The sequence below is a fragment of the Pungitius pungitius genome, chromosome 18, assembly GCF_949316345.1.
Source record: "Pungitius pungitius chromosome 18, fPunPun2.1, whole genome shotgun sequence".
Lineage (NCBI taxonomy): Eukaryota > Metazoa > Chordata > Actinopteri > Perciformes > Gasterosteidae > Pungitius > Pungitius pungitius.
In genome coordinates, this window is record NC_084917.1 from 7,447,462 (window position 1) to 7,469,324 (window position 21,863).

General features: G+C 43.5%; 1 protein-coding gene across 1 annotated transcript; it reads right to left on the bottom strand.

Moving 5' to 3' along the window:
• Window positions 1–1,127: 1,127 nt before the first annotated feature.
• Window positions 1,128–19,779, bottom strand: lrrc75bb (leucine rich repeat containing 75Bb). The gene is made up of 4 exons (XM_037485462.2): window positions 19,328–19,779; window positions 14,436–14,564; window positions 12,477–12,589; window positions 1,128–3,307 (listed from the first exon to the last, which is right to left on the bottom strand). The coding sequence occupies exons 1-4, from the start codon at window positions 19,610–19,612 to the stop codon at window positions 2,716–2,718; spliced, it is 1,119 nt and encodes a 372-aa protein (XP_037341359.2). The 5' UTR covers window positions 19,613–19,779; the 3' UTR covers window positions 1,128–2,715.
• Between the last annotated feature and the right edge of the window lie 2,084 nt (window positions 19,780–21,863).

Sequence of the window (21,863 nt, forward strand, 5' to 3'; positions counted from 1 at the left end):
CTGATTCCTGTCCAAGTGGTCCAACTCCATCTGCTGATGATACAGATAATCGGTCAGCTACGGCTGAAAGCTCTGGGGAAGATATTAAATGGACCTTGTGATCTCTCAACTGCTGATTTTAAGGTCAAGAATGTGCATTTTCAATCACATGTTGAGTCTTGTTCATATTGTTTTTGGAGGTTGTCGCCCGCGTTGCCTCTAAACGGTACTCGCCGCGATTATATTACAGGAGGCAGAACTCTCCATTCCTTCCCCCTGCTGCCCACAAGACAACAGGTATTACATGTCATCGGGGTGTTTTGGCTACGAACCAGAGGAGGACGCTGCGTTACCCGACACTGCTGCGAGGGACGAAGGGGGGGGGATCGAAGATGGATGGCCTCCGGCTCGCCCCTCTGTGAACACGAAAACGCCTCGCTAGCACAGCGGCTACAATTCAGCAGGATGTTGATATTATTGTTCGCACAGGGCACCGCTCTCATCCACTCTGTTAAAACGCTGACATGGAGACGAGCTGCTGAAAAGCCTCCGAGTCATCAGACTGTCTCCAACGTGTCCCTGCGGTGTGAGGAGAGCAATTACTAACTTCCAGGGCTTTGCATGTTGTTCAATCTATGTGTGATGGGGGTGTAGAGAGGTGTCTTTGTAAATGTAACAACATTCGTTGTTTATCTGAATTGTGTAACATCTCATGGAATAGAAACATGTGGGATTTATATGGATATACTATTCTTTTCAGTCATGGTGGTTAGTCTAAAAAAAAAGAAATGACCTATTGTTCAATGTACAGCAAAACCTTAAAATAAAGGCTTTTAAAGGGGAGGGGGGGGGGGTGTCACGGAATGAAAAATCATCTCTTTTAAATGTGAAGATTTCATTATGACCTGAAAATAAAAGTATGTTTATCTCCAAAAAGACACATATACTTTTTACGTCACCTGGATTTTTGAATCTGAACTAACCCAATTATTTATGATAACAAGGTTCAGCTTAATTGCGTGTAGTGTGAAAGACATAAAATAAATTAAAACCTCTGTTCCCCTCATCGCTGCGGAGCCCTTTCCATCTTTGCTTTGGTCAATTACAAAAACAGAAACATGAAAAGACAAATGTTATTTGAACTGTATTTATTTTTTTAACCCACAGAAGAAAAAACACAACTTTCATTTTAAAAGCAGGCCATGATGGAAGAAGCCAAATCAAACAATAAATACAATTTGAAAGCTGATGCTCCATGGAGAACAATGGTTTGTCTCAACCCAGTCTCCAAAAAAAGCGTGAAATGGCTACGTTGGTCCACCGTGATAAACGTAGTCATGTTACGTTTTCCCCCAAAATAACGTTGCTATGTTACGTAAAAAAGTTAAGATAAAACATTTAATTCAGGATGTTTTTATTTCAACATACCATTAAAACAAAGCTTGTGTACACACAATTTTTCTTAAAATGGAAATGAGTAAATATTTAATTTCTACGATCAAAGGTAATGATTTACTCTGCAAGTCGACACACTCATGCACACACTGTTAATTATGCACACACACACACACACACACACACCAGCCATCCTGCTCATTAATATCCATGTAAACAGACAGATTTTTCTGAATAATAGCACGGAAGGAGAACAGACCACATTAACATCAGGAGGCAGGATAAAGTGGGCGGTTCTATTCACAAGCAGCGATTGTTTATCCAGGCTCCCTCAGAATATTAATGACCATGTAAACATGCTCTCTGTCTGTGGGATGTTGTGCTACAGTTAAAACGGTCATGCCCATGGGTCTAAAACAATACAAAAAAATAAGGTCTGTACATCTACGATAAATAAAAACACACCGTTGCAGTTCAATCACGTTACAACAAAGATTTACGCTCACGCTGCGACACCACAGAAGAAAACAGAGAAGCGGAGGTGCAATCGTTTCAATGTGTTAGTGCAGTAAGGAAGTATCCATCTTTCTTGTGACTGACAAACCAACGGTGGGCCAAACCAATCTGGGGCTAGTCCTATTTTGCGAGGAAAAAATAGATCCTCTGCTCACCATCTGTGACTAAAGGGGTCTGACAAGCCCTGATAGAGGCAGCTATCAGTTCATGGTGTGCGTCGCCTGCATGTGTGTCTTTTATCTCAACACAGCTGCAGCGCCAGTTTAGGTTCAGTATGCGTCGTTTACTTAAACAATCGTGTTCCAACAGAAAAAAAACCAACAAGACTGGAAGCATCTTTTTCTGTGAAGAATAATCTCACCGCAGTTGAGCAGGAAGATAAACAGGATGAAGCATGAAGTAGGACATTTAGTTACTTTGACTTATTCTGACAGCCGCAGAAATGGGGCAAGAAGAAGCAGGCCGCTGTCGGAGGGACCAGCTGGATAATTGTGCCCCGGGAATGTGAATTCATAACGCATTCATCAACCGCCTCTCTCTCTCTCTCTCTCTCTCAAGGTGCCCTCGTGCAAGGCACTTGACCCCCACGGGGCAAATAATGGGAGACGGGCAGACGCGCTTGCTTCAGCTTCTCCTCGACACGTCAAGTTCAAACCAGAGATGGATTCTTGGCGTCGGTACAACGGAGCGGCCTGCATCCCGTTGCACAGTTTCTTTGTATCCAGAGGGACGTACGACACGGTGACTTGTTTGAAGAGTTATTTGAAGGGGATACCGAGGGACACGAGGGGCAGCCGGTCTCAAAGAAAGCAGCGCCCGGGCCCATCACCTCCCACTGAAGTTCAACCGCGCGTTTCTTGCCGCGTTGCCTCCTCCGAAGCCCCAGGCCCCAAGCTCCAGACTGTCCTCCTCCTCCTCCTCCTCCTCCTCTCCCTCCTTCACCTCCTCCTCCTCGTACAGACTGGGCTCCTCGGCAGATGTCTCGGCGAACGCCCGCGCCTCCCCGCTCTCGTAAATGGTCGGGAGGCTGCTGCGCAGGCCGAAGCGGCGCCGCAGGGCCACGAGCAGCGGCTGCGGCACGGTGAAGATGTCCACGTTGTTGCCCAGGTCGACCCAGGCCAGGCTGGGGAACGTCTTGGGGTCTTTCACCGCGTCCGTCAGGTCCTTGAGGATGGCCACGGTCAGGCGGTTGCCGTTGACGGCCAGTATGGCCAGCTTGGGCAGCGCGCCGAGGCCGGGCAGCAGCAGCCGCAGGCTCTCGTCCCGCAGCTCGGTGAAGCTCAGGTCCACGGCCGACACGGGGCCCGTGGCGCCCTGCAGGTAGAGGGCCACGCGGTGGACGTCTCGGCCGGACAGCGGGATGCCAGACAGGTTGACGACGTCGCCGGACAGCTTCTTCTTCAGGGTGGTCTTCAGGCTGTTCGGGGGAGGAGATGAAAGGACGTTTATTTCAATTTGTCCACCAGTTGGATCTCCGTTATTTTACAAATCTCTGTATAGGCAAAAAGTCTTTAATTTATGATACTGGGCTATTGATCTAAAAGTTTCTATAATGGGGTGCCACAATTTGCAAAGTACGCAAAAAAAACAACTGCATCCACAAGTAGAGTGTGGAGAGAGTAGCATTCGATAATGCAAAGAAGAGAATTTGCATTTAAATGTGCGAATTCCCAAACTCAGTCTCCGGGGCTAAATGTCATTTACTGGAAAGCACGAGCTTTTTTCCCTTTAGGTTGTCACTTCCTTCCCGTAAAGCCAACTCTAAGTCAGCTCTCTTAGTATTTGAGTACCAAACAACCGCCAAAGAGCCTAAATATATAAATAAATGATTTATATATATATATAAAAAGCAGAGTGAGCAAGGCGAAAAAGAAAATGTTGCTCTTCAGTCGGGGCCAATTAGTAACGGATATGTCACCTTGTTTTGAGCTGTGCATGTTCTCTGAGGTATTGTGGGTGACACAGGAATAATTGGCTTGAGCTGATGAGCAAGTTCCTCTTTCATTTTAGTCAAAAACTGATAACTCTGCGCAACAGACAGAAGTAGAGAAAGATAGAAACGAGGGCTGAAGGTGGGTGATCTTCTGGTTCAGTCCAAATGACTTAATACTACCTCCCCGACCTGTCCGGTTGGAACATTGCGTTCCTGGCTGCCCCCCCCCCCCCGGATGCTCACGCTGTAATCTCAATAAAACAAAGACAAACGGGGCAAGAACCTTTGTGTTTAAAGGTTTATCGTGTCTTTGTTTCAGTCCTGTCTGCCTCCTCAGGCGCAGGGAGGATGATCCTCGGATCGCTCCCCGGTTGGTCTGGGAGTCGTTGAAATAGTCAGGCTTTGGCCGCGCTCTTCACATCTGCCACCCTCCCTTCGTTTAAGGGGAAGAAAAAGATCTGTGGCTCGCCGGGGCGGTGATTCGCAAGATATTGATTCCAGGAGTAGGCTATAATTCTTCTCTCCCACCTTCGTATCCTCACTATTCCTCACTGCCTCTCACTTTCGTGATCTCTCTTTTTTTATTGGTCTATTTCCTCTCTTTTAGGATTTCACTGTCTGTCTTGTTCTAAATGTGAGCCTCTTAGCTTTCTATTTTGAATCACTTACTGAACTGAACAGTTTAAGGCTGTAAATAACGGTTGTTTTCATTACAAATTCATCTGTTTTTCGACCAATGATTGAATTGTTAACTCTAAAGGTTCCTCATGTTGCTTCACACATACATGCATTTAATGACCACATTGTGGTTGGTTTTAGACTCGTCACTAAACCGGGGGGAGGGAGAATGTTTGCAGGACAAAAAGAGGGGAAGACCAACCATGGTGGTGATAAGATAACAGCCAAAACAATTAAATGTCTTGTAAACCAGAGCCTCTTTTTGAGTTTTCTTTTTGTTTAGATTTTTTATAAATATATGCGAGGATAAAGAAAAAACATTGAAATTACTTTACTTTTTATTCATTATTGCTACGTATACTTTAGTACAGGCAATGGTACTTTATAGTGAATTTATATGATTTTTTTAAAAAGTCATCAAAACATCATAAATACAAGCATTTATTTAAAGGGTTAACAATCCAACAAGGCTGAGAGTCTTCGGCCATGCCTCATGCTAAATGTTAGCATGCTAACAGCAACATATTTTATTATGCTTCTGTTGACTCTTAACGAACAGTTAAGGAATCCCCAAACGTATTAGAATAAAAATCGGTAAGCAAATACCTTAAATAATTGATTATTAAATAGATTTGGATGGACTTAATGTCAATCTGACTAATGCATTAATTGAATCACCATTTCAGCACTCAGACATTATTGGCTTTGACTGTAGCAGATAAAAATGCCAGGAAAGTGATTGCATTTGCTGCGTCTTGGCCCACTCGCAGCTCCTGCACTTCGCTCTAATGAAACAGATTATGGGTATTGACCTTTGTTCCCATGGACGTATTTATAGCGGGGAGGGGGGTTCACTACATGAGGCCTCCTCTCTCACCCGTGTGTCCCTGTGTTTGTGTGGGACGAGCTGTTTTCATGAGTCGGGCAGCAACGGCAGTGACACTGTATCCGAGTGGGTTGTGCGAGGGGAGGGTGGACTTAAATGTGATTTTAATGAGACGGAGCAAAGACGACTTCGGGCTTCCTTGCAAATCCTCTCCCTATCGGCTCCGTGGGCACAGTTCCACCCACAGGCTGCTCGGCTGGCCGCCGGCCCGGGGGGGGGCACAGCTAGCATTTCTTAAGCCACAGCGTACACGCTAGTCAATTACCATAAAACGATCACACCACAAACAACATGTCTCATCTCGCTCCGTCTGATGCGCCTGCCCGTGCTTGTAGTCCGAGGTCCGCCGCCTCTTGGACCGGCAGGAAAACACATAACTTCAAAGAAAAAATAGAGCGTCCCCTGCATCGGGACTAATTTAAAAGAAAACGACTGAGGAAAATCTATTCATTGATATCTGGGGAGCAAACGATGCCACGGTGCAGGAATGTAATAGAAGCAGACTCTCATATGTCAAGCTGTTGGCTGCTTAAATGTGGCTTCGTGCAGAATATCGAATGTTTTTTTATAGATCGGCTTTCCTCTGGAATGTTGACTTCTATGCACTGAACAAGGGTTATGAACCCCCAGAGGTAAGACATAAAAACATTTGTTTTTTACAGTTTAAATGGAGTTCAGGCAAAGACACCAAGCGTCCTGAAAAGTTCAGAACAAATCCTGGGAGTGTTTTGAGATCTAGTGTTGAAGAATCAGTAATAATATTTGTATTCAAACTGCGTTTGATAGAGTTCAAAATGATATTTGGATAACAAACTCACAGTGACATGATCCATCAGTAATAATAAAATATAAAAGTATATTAAGAGACAGGTTCATATTTACTGTGGGATTTAATATGAAAAAGGTGGTGTGTGTAAGAAAGAAAGTAGGTTGGTGGTTTTGTACTTATTTCATAAGACACACTAAAAAGGATTGTAGTTGTAATTATTAGCATTATTAACATCTATAAATTGCATATAAATGTTAATGAATTAAACTCAAAACAAGTTAAAATATTTTGGTAACTGCTCTAATTTGTCTCATTTGAGGAGCGGCAAAGATTATTATCCTAAAGATGCAGGTTGAACATGAAGTTAGTGCCACTGCGTGACCAGGTTAGCTTAGCTTAGCATAGATATTAGCTAGTTGGTTAGCTTAGCACAATTATGCACATTTAATATGAAGCTAGAACCCATAGGGTATTAGCTTAGCTTAACAATAGAGATGAATATTGAATAAACAGCTAATACCAGTAGGTGGTAAGGTTAACTTAACATAAAGATTCTTACAAAAGAGAAACCTTTAAAGATACAAATACAGCAGGTTAACTTAGCCTAGCATTGAAGTACAATTTGCAAAGTTGATGAAATTCTCTTAAATACTCTTAAAAAAAATGTCTGTGGCCCATATGTCAAAACGGGCAACGATATGTCCAAAGTGAGTATGTCCCTGATCAGATGAGAGACATAGTATTGTCCAATAGTGTCTCAATTGGGAGGAGTAATAAAGGAGGAATAAATTCAACAGTGTACTTTCCGCTTAGCATGCAGAGAAAAATGTGACTTATTTCAGGCAAATGAAATAATAGCACTTGAGAAACGTTGGATGTGGATGCCGGGCCCCGTGAGATTGGTCGGATCAATGTCTGCTTCATCAACGCTTTGGTCTTGACCTGTTTATTCCTTGGATCAATCTAAGCTGTTTTGCCTCCAGGCATCTGTATAAGACATTCACGGCAGTCTGGCAGAGCAGTGGGAGAACCTGCAAAGGGTCTAATGTAAAAACTCATACTGCTTGTTTTATTTCTGTTCTTCTGTGTTATCTGAATGCGCCTCCAGGAGATGTGATACAGAGCTCAAACAGTTCATTTAACTCAACTCAGTTTCAACCTCGGTGCAGTGTCGCCCCTTTTAATGAAAATACTTTACATTCAGTCTGAGCAAAGAAACTGCCTAAACTATGCAAATGCCAGTGATGCTTCTGCAGAAAATGCAGTGGGAAACATGAAAGTGGTGAGTGCACACATCATCCAGTCTCCTCTGGTTTCAGGGGGATAATGGCACATTTTCTGTGAGGGAGAAATAGCCCCCGAGCTCATTTGGATTTGGATTAAATTTCAGTGCAACATTTAGCAGATGGACTGATAAAGACGTCCTCTATTGTACATCATCAATGCAGCAGCTCCGGGCTGCGCAGTGTTCTGACATCTCAGATCAGTCCCCTTGATGCTTTGAGACTAGACTAGAAGTCTTGAGGAAAGCAATAATGCTGAAAAGAGAGATGACAATAATGAAATAATTGGAATCTGACAGATGAAAATCCCCAATTTACAAATAGCTGCTTTCAAAAATCCTTGAAGATGTATGAAGGAGCACCATTATGCTCATCATTTTTTTAGGTGTGATGGGGGAATTTAATGAGTGCAGAGAAGGACAGAGACTGTGTTTGGCTTTCAGCTACTCCATCACACGACTCTCATGGGCTCTCTGGTCATGAATGTGGGAAACATGCCGAGCAGCTCAAACTCAAACTCACACTTCAGAGAACTCAGAGAAAAAAAAGATAATAAAAGACAAATAATATTCTGTACATTGCAAATGGAGAAAAGAAATGGAAGAATATGTCCATATTGTTTTTATATCTTACTTACGTTCCTACTCTGCTACGCAACATGGATTACTTCTTATTGTATGTGACATCCATCCAAAGATAAAAGCATATTTGCGCTGATGTATATGTTCTGATTATAACAAACCTCTTGGTAGAGAATGTTCTATAATGCAACTATGCAGCGTGTAAAGTGCATAATGTACTCCATGGTCGCGCTATAAAATCCCCCATGATTGATTCGATGTGACAAACTGGATGCTTAGGAGAAAAGAATACTGCAACAGGAGCACAGAAAACACTATGCATTACATAACCGTGTAGCATGGAGGAGTAAGCCTGTGTCTGCCGTAGGACGTCGACGCGCGGTTATGAAACTCTGATCAAAACGCAGGGCTCCAAACACAGATCCAGGGGCTTGATCCTCGGGGACTGAAAGGAATGAATGGCACCAACATAACATCTTAAGCATCAATAAATCCCTGTTTCTCATGTCATTCTCAGCCAAGCATCGACAGCCTTATCTCAGATTCCATCAATATGAGGTTAAAGAGAGGTTCAATCCCTGGATAAAAAAAACTCTATTCTAAACTCATTCTAAAATGGCTGTTTGTATTTATGACACCTTCAGCTTGTGTTTACTGATCAACACGTCTAATCTTTGTAATTATTTCATTATGGCCCCGTGCCCGAAGCTGAAGATCGGAGCGATTGAGGACTGAGCAGCTCTTCCACCTCCCCCTCCTCCTCCTCCTCCTCCTCCTCCTCCTCCTCCAGGAAACTCCGTCTGTACCGCGGGAAGCCCTCAATTATTCATAGACCAATACGGTGGTTGGATTTTTAAGTCGCTATTAAAAGTGGGGGTCAACTACAAAGCAGATTGAGCAGACGGAGTGCAGCTGGTAGTCAAGTGGGATTCTTTGTACCTGAATGGAAATAAAAGGAGGGAAACCAAACCTTTTGAAAAACAAAACAGATGTGTGATCTGTGATTGCGTAAAAACTCTTTTTTCCTGAATATTCTTTGCTGTGTTCTCAGATCCTCGCCTTGGGAGTCGACCTTGGAGGTGACGGGGTCAGGCCCGGTTGAGTCAGAGCCTGTTGGGCCCCTTCGGTGCAGACCCCGGGGAGGGGGGGGCGACTCAGCTCCAGAAATAGGTCGTTCACTTCAAAGGCAAAGACACAAGGCTCAGTGTGCGGATGCCACATGTACAGTAAACGCATCACGGAAGCAGACAGAGCAGAGCAGCTCGGTGACAGACAGGTTGATTCCGGTTGCAGGAGACGGATTATTACTTCTCTCATGTTATTCTTTATGTATAAAACTCAGGGTGTTTTTCCCTCTCCGGAACAAGCCACAAACATGCATATAAACAAAAAATCTATTTTTATGGGTTGAATAAACCAGCTTGTTGTGTGGATGGAATGCCGAACAAATAAAAAACGAATTGTCGGATAGATTTGAAAGGATTGGGCTGCAGAGCCAGCTTGAATCCAAAGGTGGTGGGCGGGTGCATTAATATTGCTTTGGTTCTGGAAGGATCGTGTTATGGAGAAGGGCTCAAAATAACAGCGAGGAAGAGAGGGATTTCTTCAAAGATTAGAGCAAATTAGCAGCAGCAGGGAGAAACTGGAGGGAGAATCCCAGCAAGCAATTCTCTGGTGATCAGACGGAGAAAAGCCGCAAGAAGGATCAAGACTAGAAACAGCGTTGGAACGCAGTTGTCATAACGATCCCGGCAACACGGGGATGTCCAAAAAAGTTTCACAACTCAACTCTAAATGTAGCTCAGATGACGACTTATTCATAATTATGGCTAATGCTTGTTGGGTGCGATTCAGAAATGAGAGGACAACGTGAGGCACCTTGTGAAGAAATACTTCGGCAAGTGAAGAGAAGCATCTGATGCACTTTATCCAGTGAGAATTTGCGAGTTTGGGCTGCAGCTGCAACGAATGAGCAGGAATAATGAAAAGTGTCTGGTTACCAGGTTCATGACGCTGCACTATGCGGAGAACAATTGTGTTTCTCATTGTTTGCATAAGGAAGTTGTTAGAGACAAACAATTATAAAAGTAAATTAGAATTTCAACACACGTGGAGGCCATGTGGTTCATGATATTTGTTAATGTTGCTGTTGTATTTCACCGTGATTGAATTGTGCAACGTTCAAAAATGTTCGGACATCAACCCCAGATGTTGTTTTTTGTGCAACGCTTTTCAAATTGCAACACAGCTTGCAATGCTTGCTGCAAAGGATATAGCGCAGTTAAAAATAAATATTGAGTTTATATGCTGATTTCATCATCAGTCAGCTTGATCTTCACAACCATAAACTATCGCTTACAAAATCCTGCATATCACAGCATATTTTTACGCCGACTCAAATAAAACAAAACAATTCCAGATGCACTTAGATTTCCCTCAGGACTGTGAACACTAAATTCAAGAATACAGTCATCTTGAATCACAGTAATTTCTTTAAATGTACTGAAGGTGTCTGTAATAGTCTCAAGTCATAATCATGCGTTGGAGTAAAGACAACCAAGGAAATATCATCAGCAGTCTCAACTCTTGTGCGGCAGTGGCAATTTTCAGCATCATAAAAAAGTAGGAGTTTATTCATCTGAAATTCAATACCACTTACAATGACATTGAAACCTCCACAGAGGACTCAGCAGTACTGTGCTTCTCAGAAACGTGGCGCATTGCTTCTGAGAACCAAATGATGTTGCCTTCATAGTAAATAAAGTGTGACACAGCTTTACAGTTACATTGCTATAAGGGCAACTCACGCTGCACTAATAAAGGAAACATAATTCACCTTTTTTCCCATGAACAGTATTAAATCAGAGAGGAAGGCCGCAGCCCATTTCTACCTCGATCGAATAGACTTTTCAATACCACTTGAAGAAAATGAGAGCGTAACAATGCAATAACGGCTGTATGATAGATTTTGCATTCTTAAGTAAGAAGAGATCAAATTCACGATCGATTCGAAGCGAGTCGGAAAAGAAAGAGGGAAATGCGTGACTTCTAATCAGTAACCTCGCATTGACTCCACCGCCCCCCCTTTCTTTCTCTTCGTACGACGGAGCGTTTCCCCAGAGCCTCGAACTCACGCTGCAGAACCACTGTGTGTGGCAACAGATGAGCAAAATGGGCTCTCGGAAGAAGGGAAATACATCCCAGAAGGAAGAGAGGAGAGGAAGAAAATCAATGCGACAAAGGGACTCTTAAGATGGGAGAAATGGGGGAGCCCGAAAGATGAGGGGGAGGAGAGAGAGAGAGAGAGAGAGAGAGAGATAATGAAAATGTCCGAATGCTACATATGATCCCAGGATATTCATCCGTGTTAGCTTTAGTTGGCGTCACATTCACTGAGAAGAGAGAGAGTAAGTGCTGCGACTGGATTCTCGCAGTGCATGCTGGGAGAGAGACGGAGCTCGCTAATGAGCGCGCTGGGAGGGTCGGCCTTGTTGTTCTGTTCGGTGTTATTTCGAAATACCACAACCAAGAGACTGGGGCAGGAAGTTAAGTCCAGCTGTAAAAAAAACCCCTTCAATCTGGGTTAATTGCTCGGGGAGAAGGAACCTCATGATCTTCATTAGTTGTTTTTGCTTTTTCCACAAATTCACCTGTTACTTAATTTGAACTGAAGGGCACAGAAGTTCTACGTTCTTCTAAGTTCCAGTATGAACGTGTCTGACAAGCACCTCATGTTAGTTTCATCTCTATAGAATAGAAAAATAAAATGCAAAAATGTAAAATTAATCATATGGAGAAAATGTAATTCAAATTCAAACTAATCACATTCATTTTGGTGTTGCTTTTAATAGTCTTCAAGCCAGATGTTCCTCTGAGGCGTGGCAGGATTCATTTCACATTTTAATGATCAAATAAGGATGTGGCAGAGGAGGAGCATTGGATGCACTGAAGCAAACCTCATTAATGCACCTATGCATCTATCAAGCCAAGGTTGCTCCAGTAGCATCTACTTTTTCTCTGCAGTAGGTTCTCCCAATTAATTTCCAAACAACATCAAATTACATTTCACAATTCAGTCATGTGACTAAACGCATCATGTAAACCATATAGATTGTTTAACAGTAATTCAAATTGAGCAAGATGGTCAGACTCTCTATTATAAACAGATGTAAAAGTGATGTTATGTGAAAAAAACAGGATGACATCTCCTGTGTGTCTGGCAGTGTCTCAAATGTGCTGTAAATAAAGAGGAATAGTTCACCTAAAACAAATGTTTATATGATGAATGAGCAGCACACGGTTCTTCTTTCAAATAAAACTTTTGGTGTAACCGCTGCATCTTCTCAACAACTGTAAGAGGACACGTCCCAAACTTCCTCAATGTCAGACTAGTATTTCATGTGTTGTCTTCCGAGTGACGAGTCAGGGCAGCAAAGGGCAAAGAGGACCTACTCACCAGGCCTGAGACTTCCTCCTGGGCACGCTCTGTCTCGTCCACTTGGAGTGAGGGGTCAGGTGGAAGATCAGCTGGCGGCAGATCTTGTTGGTGGACTTGAATGAGTCGGCCTCCTGCGACACACGCAAAGGACGAATGATGCACAGCAAATGTCCATCTGGTTCATACGACAAAAGGTGAGATAGAAAGCAGCCTTTGGGCAATCAGGCTGAAAGTCATTCATAAATACTGGACGTCTGATCTTCCTCTTTTTCTCCCTGCAAACTACGGCTGTACAGGTTTAAAGAGGCAGCTGCTTCAAACGGTTTCTACATTGAAAATACATGACTTTTGTTCCCTTTTCTCCGCGTCTCTCGTCTCCTTCTTTTTTTCTCCCACCTACATAAGAGACTTTAAATGAAAGGGGTTGTGCTGACTGGTGTAAATCTAATTAGTTGTTCAAAACAACAACACGTAAAAAGGAAATGTGACGAGAGGGAAACAAATAGACTCATTTAGCTGGAGGCGATAAACCATTCCTGCTGCCACTTGGTCAACAAAAAAACACAGGCCTCGAACTTCAAAACAATCTGTGCAGCTTTTTCAACCAGTTGGATGATTGAACCCAACGTTAAAGCTGTGCTTGCTGATTCACAATGTGAAATTATTCCTCGAAATTGTGAATCGAGTGGAAGGATCAACTAAATCACTAAATTGTGATGTTATATAATCACAAGGCTGTAAAGCTGAGTGCATCCAGATTAAATCATGGAGCGGGTGACTTTTATCTTTATCTAAAACGTTCATGTAGACGCATCTTTAAGTCCTTCCTCTGTCCTCGAGTATATCATCTAAATAAATATCAGAGTGGTGGGAACAAGTGGGCTTAGAGGCAGCTGCCGGGCCTTAAATCCGGCACATTGCCTCTCTACATCCTCGTCACGTCTGCCACAGTACGCTGCCACGGGTCGCTGCCACGAGTCGCTGCCACGGGTCGCTGCCACGAGTCGCTGCCACGGGTCGCGGCCTGTCAGCCGGACGCTGCCAGCTCCTCACTTTTCCCAGCAGTCCTCCTGGGCTTTCCCCCGCCAAAGCAACGCGATTGATTATCAGGTGATTATCATCTGACTCGATGTGTAAAAAGCCGACCACGGTGATTTTTTTCTGCGATAAACCCATCTTTTCGTAAGGGAGATAACTACCGACCTGATATAAGTGTACTGGCTGCTGGGTCTGTGTTCTCCCTCACAGTGGAACTGAATATTAATATTTCGGATTTGTATGCCGTGCTACAAGTGGATGAGCTGGCTCCCTGGTCTTGAATGAATCGAGATCTTTGGGGCACATAAGAATAATCAAAGCGCTTGTCAAACTGATTTACATATAAGACTAAAGTTAACAATATGCTGTAGGCAAATTGTAAACAGGAAAAATATTACACCTGCAGCAGAAAAGATGACTGACTGCACTCAGCAGACTGCGGTTTGATCCTCCTGACCCTGTTTCCCCCGTCAGCACCCTCCAAGCTCTCATTAGTAGAGCCAAAGCCGCGCTGACCCACTATTGGCCGCGGCCGCCCGCCCCGGTTGATCCTGGCGGGCTTTCCGGTGGGCGGCTTCTCTCACACACACCACAGCTGCTACCGTCTGCCAAAGCCAGCAGCAGGACGGAGGAGCCGAATCCTGACCCGCGGCTTCCCCCGGGTCCCCTACTGTGGGTCCCGTACTGCAAATGAGTTCAACCTTATGTTGAACTCATTTTAGAGACATCAAGATGTGTTTAGTAGGAGCTGTCAAACGATTAAAATATCTAATTACGATTAATCATAAAATGAATCACAATTAATCACAAATTTGTATCTATTCTAAATGTCCCTTCCTTTATTTTTTTTCCATATTTTTCATTTTAATGCTCTTATCAACATGGCTCTTTTTTTCTAACGAATGAAAGCGTTGAAACATGATTTTTCTGCATTCTCACCCTTTTTGGACACTGCAGGTCCCGGGCGAGACTGAGCAGCAGCTCGTGAGAAATGGGGTCCACCAGGTTCAGAAAAGCAGCGTTCTTGTACAAGATCTCATTGAGTGACGTTCCCTGGAGCCCCAAATCCTAAGAAAAGTAGAGAGAGGAAAGTGTTAACTCAAACTGAAACAAAATTAAAACATCCACGTTGAGTTGATTCCATGGATAGTTTAAGAAAAATTTAGATTCATCATCCCCTTTCATCTTGCCCTTATATCATACTGTGAGGCAAGCAGATGAGTTTCTGCTATCAGAGTCTCTTCACCGCCAACGCTGCTGATTAGAGAAAAGTGTGTGTGTGTGTGTGTGTGTGTGTGTCTGAGGGATGTTGGGTACTAAAAGTTTCAGTAAACTAAGATAAAAGTGGTGTTTCTTCAGATGTTACAGTTCCTGCGGTGTAGAGAAGAGAAAAACACTCCTTCTGGCTCCTCTTATCTCATTAACAGGTTTCAGTTGTCATTTCGGCTCAAGGGACTTTCGATTATTTTCACGTCACTGAACCATCTGAGGAAAACACGTTGTAATTCCAGTTAAAAGCACTTCTACATTCCACCTTCAATCTTCAGCATTCGTGAGATAAAGATTTAGCGATGTGAAGGACGGAACCAGGACACACGGCCAGGTGCTGGTGATACATTTATCCTTTTCAGGAGGTTTTTCTCTGCAGAGACTGTAAACATTTTGCATCTTTAAGTGACACTTTGAGTGCTGAGGAGTCGCAGAGAGCCGGTCTCTAAGCCTCCGGGGAAAGATACCAACACAACAAAAAAAATTAAAAGCAGGAAAGACATGCAACAAATGACAGATAAGAAAAAGCAATCAAAGGCTGTGTCTTTTTTTAAGGAATAAAGGCGTTAAAATATTTGCTTTCCCTCGACTCATAAACGCGCTTGTGTCTGCTGCTGCTCGTGAACACACATGTTTGAATCCATCGTGTTCCTGTGCAAACTGAAAGCTGAGCAGTGAATACTTGTCAGATCTATTTGAAATGAAAAAGCCTTCTCAGATAGCAGGCTGCAGGTGGAAGCTGTGTAAAAACTTGCCATAAGCTCTGACAGCCCTGTAGCACTCAGGGGCACAGTGGAGACAGAGGAAAGCTCACGTCAGCATTTTCTCCTCCTCCGGCCTCTAAGTTGATTTATTACGGCAGAGCTCTGTGGGATTCCCTGACTCCGGACGCCTCTCCCTCCAAGAAACCTCGTTCAGCTCAGACCACGCCACACTTGTCCATAAATGGAGGCAGGGAGGATTTTGAAGATTAAATTGCGATGATGATGATGAGTGAAGTACGTGGTGCAGCAGCAGCAGCAGCGGATGTGAGTGGGAGTCACGGCTTAAACGAAGCCCATCTTTTTAAATACGCACATAGATTGGATCCTGTAGATTAATTTGAATGATCGCTATTACATCTTTTTACTATTTATGCCCTGTGTCCTCTTAAAAGCTGCATATCTAATCAGACGTCTCGGCCATCACAGAAACTCAGAATAAAGCGGCGAGCTCCAAACTGCAGATCATCATCCCACATATGCAGTTCATTAGAAATCCAATTAAATATGTTGCACAGTGTGACACATTCCAGTGCTACAGTTTTCTCTTTGAGTTGAAGAAACCTGTGGCAGCTGTCAGGTATCCAGTTCTGTTTTCTTATTTTCTTTCAGCACTACATGTTCTTTGCAGGTTGTGAGATTTTATGCAATGAAAAGTAAGAAGTCAGAACTGCCTGGCTGTTTTTATGAATTATAGGAACTGATGAGCGGACGCAAATGCCCGACCAGCAGCAACCAGGGCTTTTGGCAAATATATATTTGACAAGAAGGACGAGGTCAATATGTCAGCTTAGTCAAATACGAGGAGACATATGAGGAACATTTCCTTCTTATAATATAATAAGAACTGAGTGCAGTGTACTTGGTCAGGAATTTTGCTTATATTACCACAGTCCTATTAGCAATATGTCCTGTAAAGTACACATTGTACTTTTATCCACAGTCATGTTCTGTCCAATGTATCCAATCTGCACTATTGCAATTTGCTATTTACAAATAGAGTCTCTAATGTGCACATTCATTTCCACCAGATATTTACAACCAGTGTATAGCGAGGTCACATGAGCAGAGGGACCAAAACTAGACCTTTTTGAAATGGTGAGTACGCTCTGTAGGAGCCATTTGTTATGTTTGTGCACAACGTGTTTGCATTGGGAGCCGATCTCAGGTTGACTGACTGTGTGTAAGTGTGTGAGGGAGTTTACATCTGGGGCCCAGGTGCAACTGACGCGGGTAATGATGCACGGTTGCCGGGGAGATTGCACGGAAGGAAGCAAAGTTATATGAAGTTGTGTATTATTAAAGTGTGCAGAGTAATAAAACTCCCGTTTTATTACTCTGCACACTTTTATAATACACCCAAAGAGACGAAAGCCCTGGAATCTCTGTGTCAGCGAGTGAGGAACAGGATCTTCTCCTGCACTCTGCTCACCGAGATCAGTCACTGCTCCTTTGAGAAAAAGGCTAATAATCACTTTCTTGCATAAGGTTGGATGAGAAGATGAACCATATGCACAGCATGTACAAAAGCTCAAACCAGTCCAACAGATGGCCCCCATGTAGACTGACTGCAGTCTTATGCTAAGCTATGCTAACCTGCGGCTGACTGCGTAATATTTACCCCACAGACATCAGGCGGGTATTGATCTTTTCCTCCAACTTCTAGCAAGAAAGTGAATATATGTGTTTGATTAATGTGTGCCGGGTAACCACTTAATTGATTTTCATGAATGTTTACCTTTGATAGCATTGAGAGAGGCAAACCTCAACTCCACAAACCTGTTGTAGGATGATTTAAAATAAATCACGGAGGCGCCACAGGTTTTGTGTTGATTTTTTAGTTAAATGATATAAATAAACATGTGATTTATGTTGTGACAGCTAACCCCAGACTTCATACGATACAGAGAGCACCTTAATTAGTGTCTTCTCCATCGCTGCACAGTGGTTACTCGGCGCGCACGCTGCAGAGCGTAATTGACAAGAGTTTGTGCTGATTCTGTGTTTGTTAGTGTTGAAGATCCCAAACTAATTAACTTAATGACCAAAAGGGAAGATCTGTCATAGAGATACAGCCGTATTGGCTTCTCTTTGGAACAGTTTTCCCAATGTGAAAGAATTCATTTTCCAGCTTCCATCATCTCAAGGTGATTATCTCCGAATCCCTCCGTCTCTGAGAGGAAAAGCTGCTTCACTGCTGCAGAACCACAACAGTGGTTTATCCCCCCCCCCCCCCCCCCCCCCCCCCCTCCCTCCCCCGTCTTAGTATTGTTAGTCAGGCGCTTGGCCCGACGACATAAAACAGCAGCGGCCCATCTGGCTTCGCCTCACTGAGTGATGGAGAGCACCTCCGTGCTTGGTGAGCAGTATAAAAGCGGAGCTATGGAGGAAGCTGGCCCTGCTTGCCGTTGACATATTGATCTTTACGATCCTTTTCAGAATAAGACGTGACGGGCGTCTGTGACAAACAGGGGCGGTCTCGTTTAGGGTCTAACGGGAAGACGCGCCTAATATCGCTTCAGCTTCACACAGACAGGAACCTTTATGAGGAACCTTTTACATGCTCAGTGAATAGATTCTAGCATACAAATACCTTCAATTCCAACTTCTCAGATTCCTCACCATTGCTGCTGGATCTAAAGCACCATGTGTAATGGATTCTGCAGCAGTGTGCAGATGGGGAGGGAGCATGCATGGCGGGGGGCTCTCTTGATCAGACCTGCTTTTGTCTGAACTTTCAAACTTCAGAAGGGAGTGGAAATCTCCAGCTGAGCTGTAAAAACTTTTTCTTTATAATTCTCCTCTCTAGTTGGGATAAAGCTTCAGAAAGTGAGGATTAGGACAAGGGAAGGTGTGACATGGTAAAAGGTAGATAGGGCTCAAAAGCATGAAATAAACATACCTCGCAGATGCACGTGACATTACTGGGCAACAGAAAAGCCTTTAAACAATACAGAATTAACTGTGTTTCAGCTGCTTAGGCACATAAAATATTTGAAACGTATTTTTAACTACGCTTATTTGAATATATTTCAAACCCTCCTTTACTTAATGGCTGAAAAAAACATCGTATTTGTCTTTGGCATTTTATTGACCTTAAAAAACGCACCATGTTACCAAGCGGCCTCTGGCTAGTATCATTTGTTAGAAAAATAATGTGGCAATCATTCCCTTGGGATCACAAAGTTTGTTACATAACAAATACAAGTAAGCAGGTCTTTTTCAATTGGTTTGTGCCATGCTAACACAATATCCCCAGTGTTCATGTTGTTGGGGGTTGATTGAATATTCAGAGGCTGAACTCTGGCTTATATTCATTCCCTTTCAGAATAAACAGGTGGTTGATTTAAAACAGCGTCTATGAGGGTTTCTTTTTTCCTCAGGAATATTAAGTGTTTGTGCCGGTAAGTTAAGAGAATTTGAAAAATAATGATTAAATGACTCACCAAACCTTGTTTTTACACACTGACACCTGCAGAAACACCTGCTTCATGAAAAGCGGGATTTCTTTCCAATGCGTGACAACTGAGCTGTACATTTCTAGTATATTTGTGCAGATAATACATGTCGGATTTGTCGAAATATGGATTCAACAACTGAATAAACGTTACATTACTACAATCACTCGTGTGTCAGTAACTATAAAAGCCGATGTTTTGCAGATTAAAATCAATAAATAAAATGCTTCTAAGTGCTTTTAAGTCACAAACCCACTTCCAGGGCCAATTAAGCCACGTCTCGTCGTCACAGTCTGACGGACTCGGCGCAATGTCGGGATCCAAAACGATGTCAGCCCTTTACCTTCCTCAGCAGTTTGAGCACTTCGGCCGCCTGCTCCATCCTCTGCTCCCGCAGAAGCCTCTGGATCTCCCGGATCCACGCCACCCGTCCGACATACGGGCTGTGGTTGTTGTTGTTGCGCAGCATGCCCGGGAGCTTGTCGGACTTGAGCACCAAGGAGGTAAACAAGAAGTCTCTGCCGCCACTTCTCTCGCTCTCCGCCGGGATGTCATTCCTCTGGCGTCTCCTCTTGGACACTTTTGTTTGCAGATCGAGACTTCTCTGTCTGGTCAACTTGGAACCCATCACTCCCGAGAGGATGCGTCGGCGGCGGCGGCGAGAGGGATTTTACAACGCGCAGCCAAAACATCCCACCTCACGCGCGCCCACGCACTGAAATAAGGCGTTAAAGTTTAAAGAAGCAGTGTCATGAAACCACAACGTGTGTTTCTCCCGATCTCTCGAACCCCTCCCCCCCCCCCCCCTGCCTGCCTGCAATCCGTCCATAGTGCACCGGCTGAGCTCTCCAGCATCCTTCGCTTTGCGCGGAGCCGGTGCGCTCCTCAGCCAATCAGAGGGCGATCCTGCGCTTTGCCTGAGAACCAGAGTCCGACATCAGCTTCTAGCTTCACAGGACGGGGACATGAACTGTAGGCTTGAGTTGGAGAGAGGCTTTATTGATTTTGGATAAATTAATTTGTGGTGATGCAAAATCTGAGTCTATGTCAATATTTTTGTTTATAGGCATCATTAATAGTTTTTAATAAAAAGAAGATAGTATGAGGGACGTGTCTGTTTCTGCGTTTGGTCATCAGGAAACCAAACGATATGAAACATTTGGATCCATAAACAGCAGATGAAAACACTGGATAGAGAATGATGAAAGCTTTTTAGTTTGAGAAACGTAACATTATGAAATACTAAATCTTCCTTTATGACGTGCATAATTGAATCTTTTTTTCCAATCATAAATTAAACCCCCCAAATGGAAAACAATAATTACTAGGGTTGATCCTTGGCACGGGGATGTTCATCAGAGGACAACAGAGTGGGACTAGTGGGGGTGAGTTTGATAAGTCAAAGCAATGAGTATAGCAGCAGTAGCGATGCATCGCCATCCTTCCAATGCTCTCACAGTGTCTGTATCTTTAGTATTTCGCTGCACACCTCATTATCAAGGTGGAGGATCTCCTGGATTGTAGAGGTTCTTATTTTCTCTCACTGGATTAGAGCTGGTCGAAGAAATAATTTGAAGTAATTGACTTAGTGTGTGTTGTTTTGGGTTGTATGGAGCACTTCATGGTTGCCCATGCATGCTAGACTCTCGAGTTGAGATATATACAAATATACTGTCAGTGCGTGCGGTTCGAGTGCAGAGGGAGGACTCAGATGCGGAGTTTAGGGGAAATAAAGACTTTAATAGTCAAAAAATCTAAAATAACTCAAAATCGCTCCAACAAAACCAAGACGAGAAGGAGGAGGAAAAAAACAACGACAAGGCAAGGACCTGGAACAACATCATAAACTATGAAATAACTTGGCATGGCGAGACTAGACGTACCAGAAGCACATGACGTGTAAACCACAATGACGCAACAAGAGACTCACAGGGCTTAAATACACAAGGGGGTGCAGGTGATTGGACACAGCTGGAAACAATCAGACACAGCAGACAATCACAGGGGAAGACAGGACAAGGCAGGAAGTGAAGTTACCCCATGAACACAAGAGACATGAAACTACAAGATAAAACGAGACAAGAAACCAAACCGTGACAGATACAAACTGTTCACGAAGGAGAACTCTGCCAATCCGTGGCAAAACAATGATAACTAAAACTATCAACTACATAAACATTTGACATCTTGAGCAATCCCCCACAAGGAACACAAACTATGGTCTTTTGAAGAAGTTGGTTTTGTGCCTAAAGCGAACCAAAACCTCATAATTTAATTTTCTCACTCTTGTACAACCTTTGAGAAGTTTTTTTTTGTTGCAATTCTCTGATAGTCAATGTTAACTATAATCGTGACTTTTCCTCTTGTGTCTTCAGGCCGACTGCGGGATGTTGCAGGAGATGGGTTCACCGACGCAGCGACTCAGCAGGACAACATGTGCAGTACTTGAAGCCATGTTTGATCTGGTGTTATCTCAGAGGCTGCTCGTTCTGTTTGTGGCTGCATGCCAGTGTTCCTCTGTGGTTTACGTACAACCATTTTATATTCAAGGGGCATCATTTGAGAAATCCTGACATTGTCTCTACTTTTCACGGTAGCGTTGTCATCCAGCAGACGCTGTCAGGCCAAAAGTGGGACTCATATATCTCCGTTGAGGGGGTTTTGTGGCTCAGCTTGCACGCATGCAGCATAATAATTGACATACAGCCTGTTGCTCTTCCTGGCCGAGCAGTGTCAGGCTCTGATGTGTATTCTTTGTACTCCCCCGAAAAAAGTGGGTTTACCAAGAAGAAGAAGATGAAAAAGACACGATGGAAAATATGTTGTGGAAGAAGAAAAAGACAAACAGGGCTGTGAAGCTGCACTTTTCTTTTGTTTTT